Raw genomic sequence first — 18,889 nt, 5'->3', positions numbered from 1 at the left:
CCACTCCTGTTATACAGTAGAGCATCTCTCCACCAGGATCTCCACCAAGCTCACCTGCACAGCCATGCCCCCCCCCCCCACTTATATTACCAAATCTCTTGATGTTCTCTCTAGGAGTAATCTCCACCCATCCAAGTACTTCAATAATTATTTTATTGCAACATTTATGAAGGTAGTCACTGTTGCCTTTTGAGTTTTTGATTATCGTGTCCCCTCACCCCATGCTGGGATTGAATAGACTCTTGAGGGTCCACTAGGTCACCCCATCCAGCAGGTATACACATCATGTGGCCCAGGATATGGCTGCACTGTGCTCTTTGGCCTTCATGCGCAGAGCGGCGATACTGGAGGACTTGCGGTCAGGGTCCATGTTCAGATCGTACGTGTTGATGCCTGAAGCCATGCCAGGATGCCCTCCAAACAGGCTGCCCATGTGACCCTGTCCCACATGACCTCCGGGACTCTGCATGCCCAGAAAATCAGACATCCCGCTGGCAGAGTGGGGGTGGGGGGTCATACAGGCGTTCACAGAGTCGCAGGGCACAACGCAGCCCGGCACGGGAGATGCTGCGCTGCTGCCACCGATCCAAGAGGGGTTCTGAATCTGAAATATGGATATGAACATTGTTCAAAAATTACATAACTAAACACACTATATTGGTTGTTCAGGCTATTCACTTTGTCTTGTGTTATACAAGTTTACTGCTCAAAATTCAAAAATGTTTTATTGAATACAACAGGAATCAACGTAAAATGTTCAAAACTGCAGTACAATCCAATGTGAAAGTATGTGTGGGTAGAGAAAAAGTGAAGTGTTTATTCTTTCTGTACCTGTGCATAGTTCTCAGGACGCGTCAGAAGAGGAAGCTCGTAAGCTGTTGAGAAATGTGTTCGGACCTGCTGCATCTGACCAAAACGCTCTCTTTTCCTCCACTTCGCCCTTCGGTTCTGAAACCACACCTGCAGAGAGAAAACGTCTGAATGTCACCTCACTTGCAGGTTTGTCAAAAAAAAGTATCTTGAAGAACAAGGCGTCTTTACTTTGCTCTAGAAAAAGATTCAGTCTTTGCAATGGGTAAAGCGAGTTTTGAATTCAAAGAAAGCAAGATGGAGTGTAGTAACCGTAAAGCTATATGCTTCGACAGGAAGTTTCCCCTGAGTCTTAAGGAAATACTCTCCCATAGATAAAAATCGACGTTTCCCTTAAACACGATACCATGCAGCACTGCAGGAAACTGAATGGTTGAAAATCAGACAGGATTTTAGCACATCAAACTGTGAACTTATGCTGCTAAATTTAGAGATGGAAATATAGATGTTAGTCTGTTTAGGCTGAAAACTGTGAAAGAAAAGAAAGGGGGGAAATAACCTTTATAAACATTGTGCTGCAACCTTCACTTTACTGAGGACCTCTAAACAAATGTAAACAGACCTAGTGCCTATCAACTTTGCTTATTTGTTGTCTGACAAGAGCAGGGCTTTTTCTCATGACTCATGTTTCCTATCATCATATTTGACATCTAAAGCTGACGCTTTTGTTTATTGTAAGCATTATTGTGTTTAAATGACCATCAGACTGATCTAAATACTGATGGGCTTTAACCTGACATGCTTTTCTTCAAATGTCAAAATGTAAAGGTATGTTATACAACTCTTACTCTTTCTGCTTTTTTCTTCCTTCCTGACCTTGCGGAGTTTTTGCAACAAATAACTCTCCCTGTGTGACCTGTTCCTTATAGGATTTCTCTTCTTCATATTATCCTCTCGTCGCTGACAAATCTAATGAGGAAATATGGGAATTGAAAAGTGAGATGCGATAGTAACTGGGGTTTGTTTGCATTTTCAATTTTAATTTCCTGAGGCCGAAAGCTCCTGGCTTTGAGATGTTTCTGCTCCTAAATTAAAGAAGCACACAGACTAGAGGTCGTAATCCTTCCCTCCTTGATGATTTCATACATCTTCCTCTACTCTCAGGACCGAAGACCCTACACAAGATCACTGTGTTTCTCTAATAAATATTGATTTATGATAATTATACAATAAGATGCTTTTGTAAGGTATCTCTACAGCTCTCCTCTGCTCACTGTATGCTTAATGCCGAGTCTGCTGGCTATTAAACAGAGAGAACATATTTTTGTGTTGCACCCACAGCGTTGTGACAGTAATTGGTAAAGACTATGACAGCTTAAGTAGCTGGTAGACTTTCAATGAGGCTTTATTTATGTTTCAGCCCCAGAGAGAGAGAGAGCAGAGAAATGCCAAACTGGCCCCAGCAGGAGAGCTGTATGGGGCTGAAAACACTTTGAAGTGAGAGAGCGGCTCAGAGGATTGATAACCCGCCTCTGCTGTCACTCATGTCAGCTTCCATACCAAAGTAAAAAGAAATCCAAGGCTGAGCCTGGCTTCGCTTTCCCAACACCCCCAAAGCACTAATACTATCATGGAAACACCTCTGACCGGTGTTGCTGTTCATTAAATCTAAGTTTGTTCTTTTCCCCCAGAACACTACCACATAATTTCTTATTTCCCATGTCAGTTAAAGGTGAGTGCAGGACACCAGTGGAGTGATGGAAAAAAGAGAAAAATAAACGTGTTAACAGTTTGAATAAGTATTCTTTGAGTAATTGTTTAACGTCTAATAATGTAAATATTTAGCTATTAATTAAGAAACTGAAACAAGGGTGTATTCTGATTATTTTCTAGTAAAATGACTGAAGTGATGAATTGATTATGACAATATGACTCCATTTCTATTATGTTTACGATCAATTAATCAAACTCATTAATCTGACAAATGGTTTTGGCAGCCGGACTTGTACAAATAATGGATAGTTTATGTCGTGATTCCTTACCCTTCATAGTTTAAGAAACGTTTTGATGTATATATAAAGTGACAGACGTGATAATTCTAGTTTTAATGCCATTTTGTCCACTGTTAACTCTTTGTGTCTTGAATCTCATTTGGACACCTGTGTTTGCCGGTGGACTCCACATGTCAGATGCCATCTCAGCTCTCTATCTCTGGGCTAACTGAATGGAGAGTCTGAGAAATGTGATGTTGTTGAAACCCCGACCCCTGACCCCTGACCTTCCCGTGTATCTGTAGTGAATATGACTCTGATCTGATCTTACTTTTCTCCCTTTGAAACCCAAAGACTGAAAAAGCAAACAACTCCAGACCCTAACGTTCTTCCAGTGAACGTCCCTTGTTTTTTTGCGTGAGAACCTTCAGACAATGAGGTGTAATATTGCCCTCACGTGCTTTAGCTATTTTTTTTATTATTTAAATAAAAATGCTTGTACATTTTAAAAGTTAAGGTTAACTTTTGAGCAGCAGTAAAAAAAAAAAAAAAGTTTAACGTTTCCTTTACTCCAGACACAGAATTCATGATCTGTGAGTCTTTTTGCATGTGAATGCCTTGAGTACAGAGCCCTGTTCTCTGACTGACTAGGCATCTTGTGTCTTTTATCTTTTTTAACTTGAGTGTTTAAGAGGGCCGCTGGGAGAGCCAAGGGCTGTAAAGCTGCATCCATCTGAAGCAGGCAGGTCTGTGATAGTGTGAGCCTCAGAGCAGAGCGGCATACCTACAGAGCCTCAGGGTTGAGTTATAACCCTGCGGCTGCACAGACTTCCTGTGTTTCACTGCAAAGCTTTTCTGGTCACTGTTCCAGCTTGTCATGTAAAAGATTGCTTTTAATCGTGCTCTTATCTCATCCCCTAAATATTGAACTGGCATACAACAGAAATGTAGTGAAAATATAAATCCCTTGCATGAGTTTAATCAAAAACGATCGTGCCTTAAAATTACCTAAAAATATTTGATATGACTCAAAATATCAGTCGCTAACTCAAAGCTCACAGGAAGGGTTTCACACCTACCCGGGACACCACAGCAGGGACACATTCTTGTCTGAACGGGATGTTAATGAAAGAAAAACACAGCAAATCCAGGGGCTTTGGTAGTCTGTGGTGCACACGTACACATGCACACATAGACATACACATACACCACTCAGAAATGCTGGAGGTCTCGTTCTCTGGCATTACAGCAGTCATGACCAGATTGTATGTAAATCAGGCCAGAAGGTCACTCAACGGTTTTCAAACTGAGAGGATGTATGCCTGATGCTCGACTAAGACTGGCTAAACTGAAGTCACAAATACAGAAAACCAAAACAGCTCAGGTACAAATAAAAAGGCCATTGATACGCTCGCATCCACATACAGCAGTCTCATCGTATGCTGATAAAAGTCTGCAAAGCTCTCCTAAAACTGCACATATGAGGCCCAGGCAGCTCCAACCTCAGCCCCATGGGCCCCCTGGCCTCTGTTAGCTCCCACTCCCCCACTCTCTCTCCCCTCGACTCCCACATGACCAGATATATCTCTCATGTTGTTCTGAGAGTGACGTTATCTCGGCAGAGCTGCAGATGTTGAAGGGTCCATGAGGATGTGTTCTTAAAACATCCCCTGTTCTGCTGTAACAAAGAGCTCTTCACTCATTGATATGACAGCATGTTTTTGCAAATTGTTTGTTTTTTAAATGACCCTCAGTCTTTTATACAATTCTGTTTGTTAGTTGATGTTTAGGTTGCTTATAGCTTATACATGTCATGTTGTTGAGTGTCCTGCTTTACCTGCACTCTGGCCTCAGTCAGGTCCGTCCTCAGTGCCAGCTGCTCCCGGGCGTAAACATCAGGATAGTGCGTCTTCTGGAAAACCTTCTCCAGCTCTTCCAGTTGGTAGCTTGTAAAGGTTGTGCGGTTTCGCCTTTTCTTGCCCTTGTTGCTTTCGGCCCCATCTCCTTTGTCCATAGGGCTTAACTCTGTGCCTGGAGGCCGATCGGAGGCCGGCTTCCCGCCCTGATCCTTCGGAGACAAGTAGCTGGTGTCCATTCCAGGAGGGTCTGAGTCCGGAGCCAAGTCAGAGTCTGTCAGGCCGGAACTGTCTTTACCTGCAATGACAGGAAGGTAAGGAACACTGTTAATATATGTTTCTTGTTGATATTTGATCAGGATTGAAATGATGAGTCAAAACATGTACACAAAGATGTGCATGCAATGCTTTATGTTATGCTGCTATTCTTTAAGATGTAGTCTGCAATGCAGCGTTACCTGATTTAAGCCAGGTGTGGGGATTCTTCAAATTAATAAAACAATAAAAGTATGCAAGGAAAGCTTTTAATATTCCGACCTCAAAGATCCACAATTCCCTCCTTTTGGTGTAAAAAATATTGAAACTGGCTTTTTTCAGTACTGTCTGTCCATAAGCCAAAATGTGTGACTAAAAACCTTCTGGGAAATAGAGTTTTTAAAATAAAAATGCTTTTGATTCATCAAATGTGAAAACATGAGTGACATAAGCAGGGAAAGAGGATTTACACTGTGGGCCTTTTTCACCGTTCTGTAATTACTTTCCATATTGAATGCTTTTGATAGATTTAAAACATTTGTATCGATCCCTTTATTCTACTCCCTGGTAATATTCTTGCCTCTGGCAGTGTATTCAATACTTGTGATTTATTTGTAGGATCAGCATAATAATTCATGGAGTCTGATGGGGTGGGACAAAGGAATCTCTCGCTCTTTGTGAGGAAATTCGGTGACAGTTGTGAAATCTGGCTCGCGATGCTGAGTGTGTGTGTCGACTTGTTTTTCTGGTTCTGCCTGTGTAATGGATGGCCTGGATCACTGGCTGCTTACAGTCTCCAGTTGTAGTTCGTAGATCATTCTGGGATGTGACGGGGAACTGACACCCGCGCCCATAATGCGAGAATTACAGAAAATTGCATTTTTTTTAACCACACACACACGCACGCACGCACGCACGCACGCACGCACGCACGCACGCACGCACGCACGCACGCACGCACGCACGCACACACACACACACACACACACACACGCACATGCACACTTTCACTATGTCCTGCATTTGGTTAAGGTCTACTATGTGGCTGCAAAGTCACCTGGCAGCAAGACTGTCGCAATTAATTTGTCGGGGAGCCTTTTCTAACCACGAAAGAAGAGACAGCTCTGTCTTTGTACTCTCTCTGTCTCTCTCTGACACAAACACACTTGCTTTCTTCACATCTGCGGATTAACTGTAAAACCTCAGGCAGCTCTCTGATCATAAATTTCCACAGCAGTGTCTCTGCCAGTGTTTTTGTAGAAGCTGGCAGCTCCTTTCGCCCTGCTGCTGCCCTTTACTGAACTAACCAGTTTATACATCTTTGGATTAATACATATTCAAATTGAAGAGGATGTGATGCTTGAAAGTCTTTATTTTCAGGCTGTAATGAGGCCTACGAGCCCTCTCTCTCTGGCTCAGTCTAGTGGCAACTCACAGCCCTGCAGTTTTCTGTTCCTTTTATACCAACTGAGGTGAAGTTATTTTCAGGATCGAGGCGACTCTGCTCATCTGCTCGTCCAAACATTTGTCAGGTTAGAACCAGGAGGTGTGTGCGGTCATGTGAGCTCTGAGTGCACTTCTCAGCACTCAGTCAGCACAGAAGATCTCACAAATATACACACGCACACAAAAACACACACCCAGTGATCTGCAACTCAGAGCCATGTTGGGTCATGTGTTGCGAGGTGAGGTAAATAGATATCGTGTGAAAGACTCTCCTCACAGACACATGCGCAAACGTTTATATTTAAAGTGCATCTTTTTGTCAACACAATACATTTTGACAAGATATTTCACGAGTTATAGTACCAAATAATGTTGATAAAGATACAACTACAAATACATGTATGTGCATGTAACAAAAGGAGACCAAATATAGCTTTTTATTTCTATTCACGTCATTCTGCATTTCTTTCTTGTGTAGACCTGTTTGTGGTTGTGGGAGAGCTGAGCATGCAAAAGCCTATCGTTAAATACATTTGAGCAAATGATTTGATTTTGTCTTATTCTTGCAAAAAGAGAGCAAAACCTGAGTTACAGTCTGAATTCTATTTCAGCTCTGAGAACCGTGGCTCTTGTTTCTGAGTTGTTTGCAGATGTTACAGAAACGGACTCGAGCTGAAGATGTTTTTGTGTTAGACTGCTTGCAGGGGGTCTAACGGTCGCAACATTGCCTCGCTGTCCGTGACTAACACATCCTGTTAGGCTTGAAGCGATCAAATGTGTTTTATCCCAGCATAAATACTCTCTAGTTATTTCATCATATTTCCCTGGCCGGCACCCACGGTCCCCACAAGGCAAGAGCTGTCAGGCTGTTTGGAATCATGAGGCCTCGCTCTGATCAAAGACCATTGTTTACATCGCATGTCACTGATGTTTTTTTGGCAGGAGTGGGATATTGTGACAATCTCTAGCTTGTTATCCATACGATCTGCCGTAGCTGTGAGGATCACCATCAGTTCCTAAGGTGAACAGCAGTGGGCCCTCCTGTAGGGAACACCATATGTACGAAGAGCTAGGAGAGTCTTATTGTCAGGATATCATCTCTGTGGACAGAGTGACTATGAAAAACATACTCTGCGTCAAAAGCAAAATCTCATTGTCCATGAGTACAAATAGCTTTTTCCTTTATTGGACAAAAGTTTACACCTGCACTTCTGCATGTATTGTCTTTATGTGTCCCAAATAACACGACAAACCAACCAAATGAAATTTATTTTCAGATAAATATGCCAACAATACGTTTTGGAGCTGCAGCAGAAGGCCTTTTTTCTCTGCAGTGGACAACAATATGTTAAAATGATTGTGTTTTAGTGAAGAAAATGTAAGACAAATGTAAAAGTTGTGATATTGGGCTATATAAATAAACTTTGATGATTGATTGTAGAAAGAGAGGAGAGTCTGCAGCTTTGTCTGCTGGGCACAGAGCATGTTCAGCAGAAAGTAAATTCACAGAAACACTTCAGAAAAACATATTTAAAAGTCAAATTAAGTGTATTTTAACATTGTTTAACATGGTGAGGAACTTCCCATGTGAACATCAGCACCAAAATGACGTTCGTATGAGTCAGACAGCAGACAGCTATTAAGTCACAGTTGAAAATAAGGGGGCAACATCAAAGTGTAATTTAACTGGCTGTAAAGCGACAGGGCACCTTCACTGCATCTTTATTGACGGGGATGGCTGGGGTCAGCTCATGGTGTTAAGAGGAAACACAATAAATTACACTCCACACAGCGACTGGGAGAGATTAACAACATGTTGGTCTCACTCAAAAATAAATATCTGAAATAAAGGGAAGCCCGATACAGCGCAGAGAAAATAAATGGAAAAGGAAATTTTGTCTAGCTAAATGTTGAAAACACACGAAAGGACATGCATGAGCATAGTACTTGTTTGTACACGTTTCTGGGGTTTGTTTTACTGATTTATAATATGGATTGTGATTTAATATGAAGATTTCAACGAGGATAACTCTAAAGTCTTACTTGGCTGGCTGAGACACTGATACTCAATGTTGTGTGTGGACTGGGAAATCAAGACAAGGAGAGTATGAAGAAGAAAGGATATTTGATTAATCCCTTTGGGGGTTTAAAATCCAAAGCATTTCAGAGGAAAATATTAGTTTTAACTAAATTCACCAGACAGATGCATTACGTTCCTAGTTAAACTTGCAAGACTGGTCAATTTTGATATATTAAACTGATAAACATGAGTTAAATATTGTAGAATTCATTTTTATTTTAACCTGCAATGACTGATTGTTTTAGCCTCTTGGGACCACACATATTATACCTTTTATAGTTGATATATTTGTTACAAACATTTTTGATTGTGTTAGCTCGAGTGGGTACCAATTTATGTTGTAGCATAAAGTATATACAGACACTTTTAAAACATGTAACATATAAACAGATCTTCAAACTATAACACAACAGAGTGGCACCAGACTGAAAAAGGAAGTTCTACCCTAGATTTTAGGGGTGGGCCATGCCAATTCATGGTCACATGCCCCTGCAACCAGTTGCTTATTTACACATCCGGCAGTTACAGGACAAACATTGTCATTGATGTGAAATTGTATCTTGGCCTTCTGATGAATGAGAGTCCTGCCTTTTGGCTCTGTTTTTGGTCTCCACCAATTCCTGAGAGAAATAACTGCTGCTAAATACCCCACTATCAGCAGATATTGGCCAACTGTGATTTTCTGCTACTTTATGCTAATCTGATAGAAAGCAACACTATGAGAGTGAAGACAGTGAAGCAAAGCAGTAACGTTTTGGACAGATACACAATGAGCTAAAAACTCACTATAAAGCTCTGTAAAGCCCAGGGGAGCCGCAGATTAAGATGATAATTCGCTGTAGGTTCATCACTACGATCACATTGTCACAGTGTTAACACATTCATACATTGTTATTATAAAAATAGCTGCTACAGCCGATTTAAGTGAAGGATAAAACTTCTTCCAGCTCCACTGAAGATGATGTCAAAGTTTCTGACCGCTTGTTATTGAAATCCAACCTTGTCACTTTTAGAAGTACAAATAACACGACTATGAATAGCTTGGCACTATACTTGTTGGTGTGGTGTCAGGTGCATTCATCAACACATTTTGGTAAAATAAACACACACACACACACACACACACACACACACACACACACACACACACACACACACACACACACACACACACACACACACGCCACTGCTGTGATTTGGAAACGGTCAATGTGACTCACAGACAGAACCTCGGCAAACATTACGTTTTCGTTTTTTTTTTTTCAACAATACATTTTCTTTAGGTAGCCATTCACTTTGAAATTCAATTCCACTGACCGAGCAGAGCAATGATCCTCTCAGCAGGCTGTGAAAAATTCATAGACTGTGAAAAAAAAGATCCATAAAGCCAAAGACTGATAAATCACCTCTCACGCACACTTTGTCTCCCCCGCTCTCTCCCCCTCGGACTCTCTCTCCCCCTCGGACTCTCTCTCCCTCCTATACCTTTCTCTCAGAGTTTGGAGCAAAACAGAATTTCCTTCATCATAAGTTTTTGTTCTCTGATCGAAACAGAACATTCCTTCTGAGTGTTTTTTTGCGTGCAAGGGCATAAAAGGAAAGTTACTTTGCTAAGAAACCAACAACTCAACAACATGCACAATCACTTTTTCCTATACCAAAGATCCAACTTCCAAAGAAAACTAAAGATGTCAATCCTAACAATGTGCCATTCAACAATTGAAGGTGTAACTGTCCAGTATTAAACTATGAAAATACGGAAAACAAACAATTAATTGTAAAACATAACATATTGAAGTAAACTTTGTAGAGATTCCTGAGCATTTAAACTGTAAAAATATCATGGATTGTCAGTAATTATTATACAAAATAAAAAGCACAATAGCTGCTCCTGAAATAAATCGTTTTTTACTTCATTTATGTGTGTTTGTAGTTAAAATATATGTTTAAAATCCTGTGGTCAAGCAAGTTACTTTTCAAAAGCCATCAGAGTTTCAAATACTTTACAACTTAGACATGATAAGATATTGGTGAAGCTCCATGACTGCACACAAGGAAGAAATACCTTAAAACCTTAAAAGTATTAACTTTAAAAGGTTGTCCTTTACTGCTGAACATTTACGAAAAGTGTTTGGCCTTACATGGACCATATATAGTAAATAAATGTGAAGTGAGGCGAAAAAAGTCACCTTATTGAACCGACATGCAACAGATTAAAACAAAATCTCAGATGTGCCGTCCTCCACGGTTGGTTCTGTTTCAGCGTTCAGTTTACATGAAGTGGTGACAAAGAGGAAGTCCTGGACTACGAGCCTTTCTGCCCTGCTGCTCTCACTCGGCCATGCAAACTGAGCCTAATGTGAATTGCACCGCCAAACTTTAAGCTAAATGGTAAAATGATCCTGAGTCCTTGTCACCTTCACTCATGTCATTGACTTGCTGAAGTGTGCCTCAGTTGTCTGGGCTGCATGGCTGGTTCCCATTACTCCCTGCTCCAACCAATCTACACAGACGGCCATTACGAGGGGCTGAAATGGTTGCTCTCGGTCAGTACAATTGCATCAAATTCTCGCTTTGCCCAGGAAATAAATTATGGTAAAAGCAAGAATAAACTGCAGCCTTGTATGTCTTTGAATTACACCAGCAGTGTGTTATGTGTGTCATTATCGTGCAAAGTCACAAGCTAAAAGGCATGATCCCCCCATAATTAGGCCTACAATTCAACACTTGAGCAACAACAAAGTAACATCCTTTCTCTTAATGGTGCAGTTAAATGTCTGCTATGTAAAACTGGACTCCAAATGTTTCAATGTGCTTGTCGTTGACACCAGAGAGTCTCAAAAAGGGGGTTTCAAATGGATTTTCTCTGCTGTGTGCGTGCAGGGAAACTCGCCCTGCTCTCCAAACAGATGAGGGCAGGAAAGCCGAGCTAAAGGTCAGCACCCGCAGACACTGAGGGAAGACACGGAAACATCAAAAGAGGAAGCGTGTTGTCTCTGGAGGATCACAAAGACTAAGGTGGCTGCTTTAAAGACTATGAAGTGACCGAGTAAATCATCCTTAGGGCCTTATTCGACAGTCAAGAAGTCCGGTTTGACTATCTTTATGTTGATAAAGTAAATATTTCATTGTTTGGTGGCCAACATTACTTTTTTGACACCCAGAAACATTTCTTTCACTTAAGTATACTTTTGAAAGATTTACTTTAGAATGTCCATCATTCAATACTTATTATTACAGAGATATATTGCACTTTTTTCACTTTTCTGCATTCATTTGATAGCTGTTACAACAAGTAACAAGTGAGCCTCCAGATCAATTTATTATAGACATATTTTTTATTTTAATGGTGGTGCTCTTAACTACGAAGATATAGTCTAACATGAAAATGCTGCAAATGCCAATAGGCATGTTTGCACTTTAACTCTCCACATTGATTTCCGATGCTTCAAGTACATTTTGCTGGTATATTTGTGTACTTTCCCTTACATAAAATGTTACATTCAAGACTTTTACTTTTGATAAATATTTTTTATATTGATGTATTGCTAAATTAAACAGCCTGAACACTTCTTCCATCACTGTAGCAAATAGTTATATGGCGAACACTTTAAACACTATTTAAATCTTTAGACTTAAAATGTATTTCAATCTGATGCTGTCCAAAAAACTGCCTTGTAGAATTCATGTATCAACACATGATCAAAAATGTGGAGAGATGAAGAAACCATATGACTGTTTTGGTAGTGACTCTAAATGTTTATATGACAGACAAATATGACTGTTTCCAATACGCAGTTACAGCTTCAGAGAGCAGTCATCACCTCACCTTCGAGTAAACAGATCAAGACAGAAATTATAAAACAAAGCCGTTTTTTTGACAACTTGAATCTAGCCTGCCATATCTGTTAATTACAGGTTTGATTAAAGAAATGACTCGGGAAGTAAAATATGCCAACATTTTTCGATGAACACGTCAGGAATCATTTACCAGTCTTTTCCTCTGCTAGTATTTTCAGCATATTTTACTTCTGCCTTCAATTTATGTCCAGTCAGAAGTCAATAAAAAGGTGAGTTAACTAGAACCTTCAGTCTGGGATGATCATAAGGAAAACTGTCACGAGGGGCATATGGTCATTTTAAAAGACTCTATCTGCGCATACGTTTCACCTAAACAATTATGAGATAGGTGATGTAAAAATAATTATACAAATATAAAACGTTCCTGTAGCAAGCATGTAGAGTTAAAGGAGATATACGAGTGCCAAGTGACTATGAGCAGGGAAATAAAGGCAAACAGAGGAGTTTGACATCTGAGTTACGTTAATGCCAGAGCTCTTCTTCTCTAAGCGCCGGGATGTTTTTTCCTGTCTTCCCTTCTATGATTCCGGTCGTTATATTTACTTCTCCGTGTTGATTAAAGGAGAGTGCCAATATTGTAAGCAGACCTGACAACTAGAAAAAAAGAACAAAAGATCCAAAAGAATCGATAAAGGAAAGTAAATTGCATTTAACTGACAACCTGCATTGATATATTTATGTAAAAGCCCGATGGAAAAAACGCACAATATAAATGACATGTTATAATCTCGCCCCTTCGTGTTCACTGCTGAAATGCAAACACGACCAACTCTCTCCGCGAATAGCGATGTTTTATTCAAAGAAATCCTAAAATAGTAGATATTGGAGAAGATTGGTGGATATTTAAAGAGAATTCGTTAACTGTCTATGTGGACTAATAGGCCTAACAGTTTATCATTCGGCCAATAACTGTGGTTTATTCAAAACATAATATAACATTTATAGTTGGTGTTGATTTACCGGATCTATGTCAAGTTCAATAGGTAATAAAAACAGCCAATTAAAGACCGGAGCTTTAGAAAAGTTTGATCTCTGCAGCTGGAAAGGCTTTTTTCTGCAGGCGGATTTCCAGAAACTGTCAAAACATCCTTAAAGTGCTTCCAATAAACATTTCAGTGTAACTCTGATGGACAGGCGATTCGATTCAAATCAATAAAAAATGGGCAATGGGTTCATGCGTAAAACATGTACATATTTTACTAATATTATTATCATTATTATTATTATTATTATTATTATTAATAAATGTAATTATTTATTTTTTAATACATTATTTTTACTCGCTGTTTTTTTGACGTACAGGCCTACCATCAGTTAGTTTTTAAGTAGTTTTATCTAGGGATTAAACAGGGGTTCCGACAGCACAATATTCCTCATCATGTCAGTATTTAGTTCTGACGATATCAATTATTTCCCGTATAGGTACAACAATATGTATGGATTATTTTTAGATGAACCGGAACACGTGTTAATACTCATTATACAGACTGAGAGATAGATGGAAAATAAATCTCAGCCTTTGTGACTTTATTCAAGACCATGTATTGTCATAATCTCACAACTATACACGTTTAGAGCATTTGTTTTCAAACAAGTAAAAAAAAAGGTTTTCGTTCACGATGCATAAATCCGCTTTGAAGGATTTTTATAAACCGTCAATTTAGATCTCTTACCTAAATAAACCATAGCCATGATGATGAGATTTGTTCCCCTTTTTCTTAGCTCTTACACACAACATATTCAGTCATTTTTGGAGACCCGCTTCTGTTTGTTTGATTGTTATTCTCGTGATTATACCCCTGATTTTTTGAGGGCCAAAACTCAACACATTAATTGGATTTACAATAGAGTGGAGTCGACTTATTGTCTTAAATCATATCAAACCAATAATTGTGTGTGTGTGTGTGTGTGTGTGTGTGTGTGTGTGTGTGTGTGTGTGTGTGTGTGTGTGTGTGTGTGTGTGTGTGTGTGTGTGTGTGTGTGTGTGTGTGTGTGTGTGTGTGTGTGTGTGTGTGTGTGTGTGTGTGTGTGTGTTGTGTGTGTGTGTGTGTGTGTGTGTGTGTGTGTGTGTGTGTGTGTGTGTGTGTGTGTGTGTGTGAGCGAGAGAGAGAGAGAGAGAGTGCGTTAGGCAGGTAATCAGTTAAGGTTAAACCAGCTGAATTCAGTTTTCCACGATGTAATTTAACAAAATGAAGCTCCCTTACGCATGTCAAAGCTTAACACTACAGTTTTCATTATGGTTTTATGTGTGAATCCAGTTAGGGGGAAATTGTATTATTGTAGGTAAACGCTACTTCAAAGTGGCCGCTTGCCTAACGAGGGTCAAAGTTTTATTTACACCCTCATCATTCACCCATTACAGTAGCGTCTCCGAGCAATTAACTATAATTGGAGCCAATCAGGCAGAGCAATGAAATGAAAATATTATCAGTTTAAGGCTCACTATTTGTGCCATCTGAAAACCTGTTAATTCAATTGTGCGACTGAGCTCCAATATTAAGGATTGTAATGTAGATTATCGCATTATATGCGCCCTAATTTAATTTTGATGGCCAAAGGGACAATTTGATAGTCGAGAAGAGTATGCCTCTTCTTAACTGTGTTACGCACATAACTGCTGGTCATGACGTTACGAGCTTAGCTGTCCGGTGCACTGCTGCTCGAGAGGAAGGTTTGCAGCTGCATTTTACGCATCTTACAGTAGACAGGAAGAAGATGCATTTTTAGAAGCACCAAGCCATTTTAAATATATTTGTTTGTGTGATAATATCACTCAGAAGGTAAATATCGGACACGGTAGCCTATCAGACACATCGCAGTCCTGTCGGTTGCCATTAATTCAATCCAAACGTCCAAACCACTTCAGGCTATCTGTGGATTCTAGTGGAAACAAGTGGATCAACGATGAGCCATATAACGCTGATGAAAGGTTAGAGGTATTATCAGACACCAGACTGCCTCGAGAAAGCATCCTACGTTATAAAAACAACTTTCTGCTACATAATAAGTGACAAGGGGAAGTGGAAGTAACTCAGTCACATCTTGTGTATTTTTGAACTCACCATAGCCGGAGATGAGCGCTCCGTTGTGTCCGCTGTCCTGGTGCAGTTTGTCCTCCTCGGGGGGTGTCTTGCAAGAAGACCTCTGCATGAAGAGGTGGTATTTGCTGAAAGTGCCTTGCCCAGCTGCGGCGGCATCCAATGACTGGCACTCCTGCTGGAAGGGGCTCCGGGACTTTTCTCCGTAAGCCTGACCTTTGTTGGGCAGGAAGGCAGTGGGGCTGTATTTGGTGTCAGAGGCTGGGAATGTCCTAAAGTGATCCGTCTGGAGATCCCTACCTTGCACTGCAGAGGGGATATAATATGAATCCATGGATGTCATATCGCTGTATGAAACGCAGGTCTCGGCGTTCATGCTTAAAAACACTGAAGGGAAGAAAAATACCAAACTTCTCTCTCTCTCTCTCTCTCTCTCTCTCTCTCTCTCTCCCTCTCTCCCTCTCTCTCTCTCTCTCTCTCTCTCTCTCTCTCTCTCTCTCTCTCTCTCTCTCTCTCTCTCTCTCTCTTGGAAAGGGAAGCGCAGACACCCCCTCCTCTCCCTCTACCTCATACAGATGAACATACACACACACACACACACACACACATACACTGCAGCACACACCGCAGCTGGGTTTGGTTATAAAACGATTCAGATCTTTTCCAGGAACCACTGTCGTTGACCAAACACTCCAAACTCCCCCTAAGATTTTAGCAGAGTTACACAAACCCCTCTTTCCTCAGAGGATGGGACCCAGATATCCTGGCTTCAAGACCTCTCGTGATTGTGCCGATGACATGAACGAGTTAGGTCGCTTAATAGCTGAAGAAAAAGAAAAAAAGTTGGCAAAATAGGGGCGGGGGGCTTAACCCATGACATTAATGTAATTTGGATATGAATATAGCCCATGAGTGATGGCACTAGGGCGGAGAGGGCACGATTTTACGCTTCATTTGCAATGGTTCATCAAGGGCAAATCACTCAGCCGGTTGTGTTCAAGCTCTGTGGCTTCTGTATAAAACGGTGATTATGTTTGTTAAAGCTTTTTAATGTATTTTTTGTATCACTTGAAAGGAATTATACAGTAATTTGCATCCTAATTATTGATTCCATCAACATTAACATTTTGATCCAAAAGCATTTAATTGTAAAGACTCAATGACTTCGTTTCACATTTCCAGTGATAGAACATACCATTTGTAATGATAAACCACAATAAAATTGGACTGAAATAGTATAAAGTAATGTTACTCTTACAGTAGGCTACATTATGTGTATTTTAGTGCAGTCTTATTATTTTCCACAGATGTATTTTAAGTATTTGTTTTATTATCCGTTTTCTATTAAGTTACAATCCGTTTTCGAAAGATTAACATAATTAATATACTAACAGAACAAACCTGTCGATAATTATAATGGCAGTATCTATTTAAAGGCCTTTCTAGTTTCGCCAATGTTACAGTACCTTCGATTACTAGAAATGTGCATATAGTATTTTATGATTAGATTAATTAGACGTACCTTGACACAATTATCAAGGTATTGGCTGTCTAATTTTAACAAGACAATATTGGAATACAATTGTCTCATATTCAAAAAACACAAGGATGTATGTGTAATTCTGAATGCAGGATTAAACAAGACATAATGTCCTTTGTTAAACATGTGTTTGAGAAACAACTTAAAAATCCAATTATTTTCAATACAATATTATTTAATTCAATAAAAAAATGTATATTGATAAATGCAACTTTTTGTTTGTGTTGGTTTTTAAACGTTGTGTCAGTAAAATGAATGAACACAGTTTAAGACAGAGATTAATATTAAGGATACAATACGAACTATGCACACACAGGAATGTTAATTTGTCATATCATGTCAGGCCATATCATTTGAAGTGATGATTTCCCAACAATGTAAATTCCCTTTAGTCCACATATATTTTCGATAAATAATATTACATATGCTTCAATTAGTCCAATCACAAAAGAATGACTCAATTTCATGCCAGATTGGGAATCATACATTTAACTGGTTTTGGGAAATGCTTTTACATGCATAAGAAAGAGTGAAATCAATGTATCTCACTTAATTTCCTCAAATATTCTCCAAGATGTAATGCTCACACATACAGCAATTTATTAACAGTGAATTGAGATCTAATATAATTATAATAAATATAAAACCTCTTTGAAACATTTTCCAAATCATGATACAAATGTGTTATTTTCAAATGGATTAACAAAATAACACAGCACACATTTATCTTCTGCTCCATGTGTGCAGGTTTCTTTTCTGTTTTTTGTGTCTGGTCAGTTAATGTTTGTTGCTCTTCAGGTTGCTCACTGACATGCTTATTAGCATCCGGTAGAGACATTTACACACTCACAGCTAGAAACTATAGTTTAAACACAGCAACACACACACAAACATATACAGTCATGCACACATGCTGGACACATGAACACACCCAAGCCATGTGTGAGGGGAATCAAGAAAAAGAGAGAGAGGAAGAGAAATCTGCTCCATTCATATGATTGGATTTCAAATAAAGTCTGTCAGGCTGAAAGGTGTTCGTACTTGAGCAAATTCATGCTCTGAAAACTTGGCTTACACTCAGCTGTAAACTGACTGTCCCAAAGGGGAAAAGTTAGAATGATTTTACAACAGTTTATGTTTCATCTAATAAAGCCAAACAAATATCAAATTACTATGAAGTCTTTTTCTGCATGTCAACAGCATGATGTATGGCAGTGAACCAGACTTAATGATTACTTCGCCGCATGTTCAACCTGCTGAAACATTACAAGTCTGTTTGGGCTATTCTTAGCAGTGAGCTGATGCTAGGTAATGATTGTGTAATGTCATAATGCTACAGCTTTAACTCAGATTTTCGTATTGAGTGACAATGCATTTCAATAATGCTGCTTGTTTGCAGGCTCTTTCTGATGTGATTTTTTTGTTCAACACCAGGCACCGAAACTGAAAGGTCATTAATAGATAAATCCTTTTATGGTGAAAATATATTCAGCAGGAAGCACAAGGGAGCACAGCATGACTCTGAAATGCTTTGTGTGCCCAAAGTTTTATTTCCATTTACTGGGAGTCTGCAACAGCTGTAAATAAAGATGGAATATAGTGTGTTTTATATTTCTATTGGCGTGTTTAGAGTGCAGTTCATGCTTTTGCCAAAAGAATGATCTGATCTCCTTTGATTTTTACAGGGATTGTATCCAAAGTTTTAGCAAGAGTACTTGCTTTATTATAAGAACCATACACAGTCTGTAGAGCCCGGGATAATGCACGAGGGGCTGTGTTCCTCACTATTGAACAATTATTTATGTGTCACTTTTCTGGAACAGTGAGTGAAAGCTTTCCCATAACAGTAGGCCCACCTGCAGTGAATAAGGGAGCAACACACACACACACACACACACACACACACACACACACACACACACACACACACACACACACACACACACACACACACACACACACACACACACACACACACACACACACACACACACAACATTTGTTTGTAAAAT

The 18,889-nt window shown here is 39.7% G+C and overlaps 1 protein-coding gene across 1 annotated transcript; it reads right to left on the bottom strand.

Moving 5' to 3' along the window:
- Positions 1 to 164: 164 nt before the first annotated feature.
- Positions 165 to 15,713, bottom strand: alx4a (ALX homeobox 4a). Its single transcript, XM_034117058.1, is given in 4 exon segments — positions 165 to 604; positions 832 to 936; positions 938 to 960; positions 15,362 to 15,713. Coding segments are annotated over 4 exon segments (801 nt in total). The 3' UTR covers positions 165 to 283.
- Positions 15,714 to 18,889: the final 3,176 nt, after the last annotated feature.

This window comes from Trematomus bernacchii, unplaced genomic scaffold, assembly GCF_902827165.1.
Source record: "Trematomus bernacchii unplaced genomic scaffold, fTreBer1.1, whole genome shotgun sequence".
In the NCBI taxonomy this organism is placed as follows: domain Eukaryota; kingdom Metazoa; phylum Chordata; class Actinopteri; order Perciformes; family Nototheniidae; genus Trematomus; species Trematomus bernacchii.
Note: the sequence above shows the minus strand (reverse complement) of the source record. Positions and strands in the feature narration are given on the sequence as shown.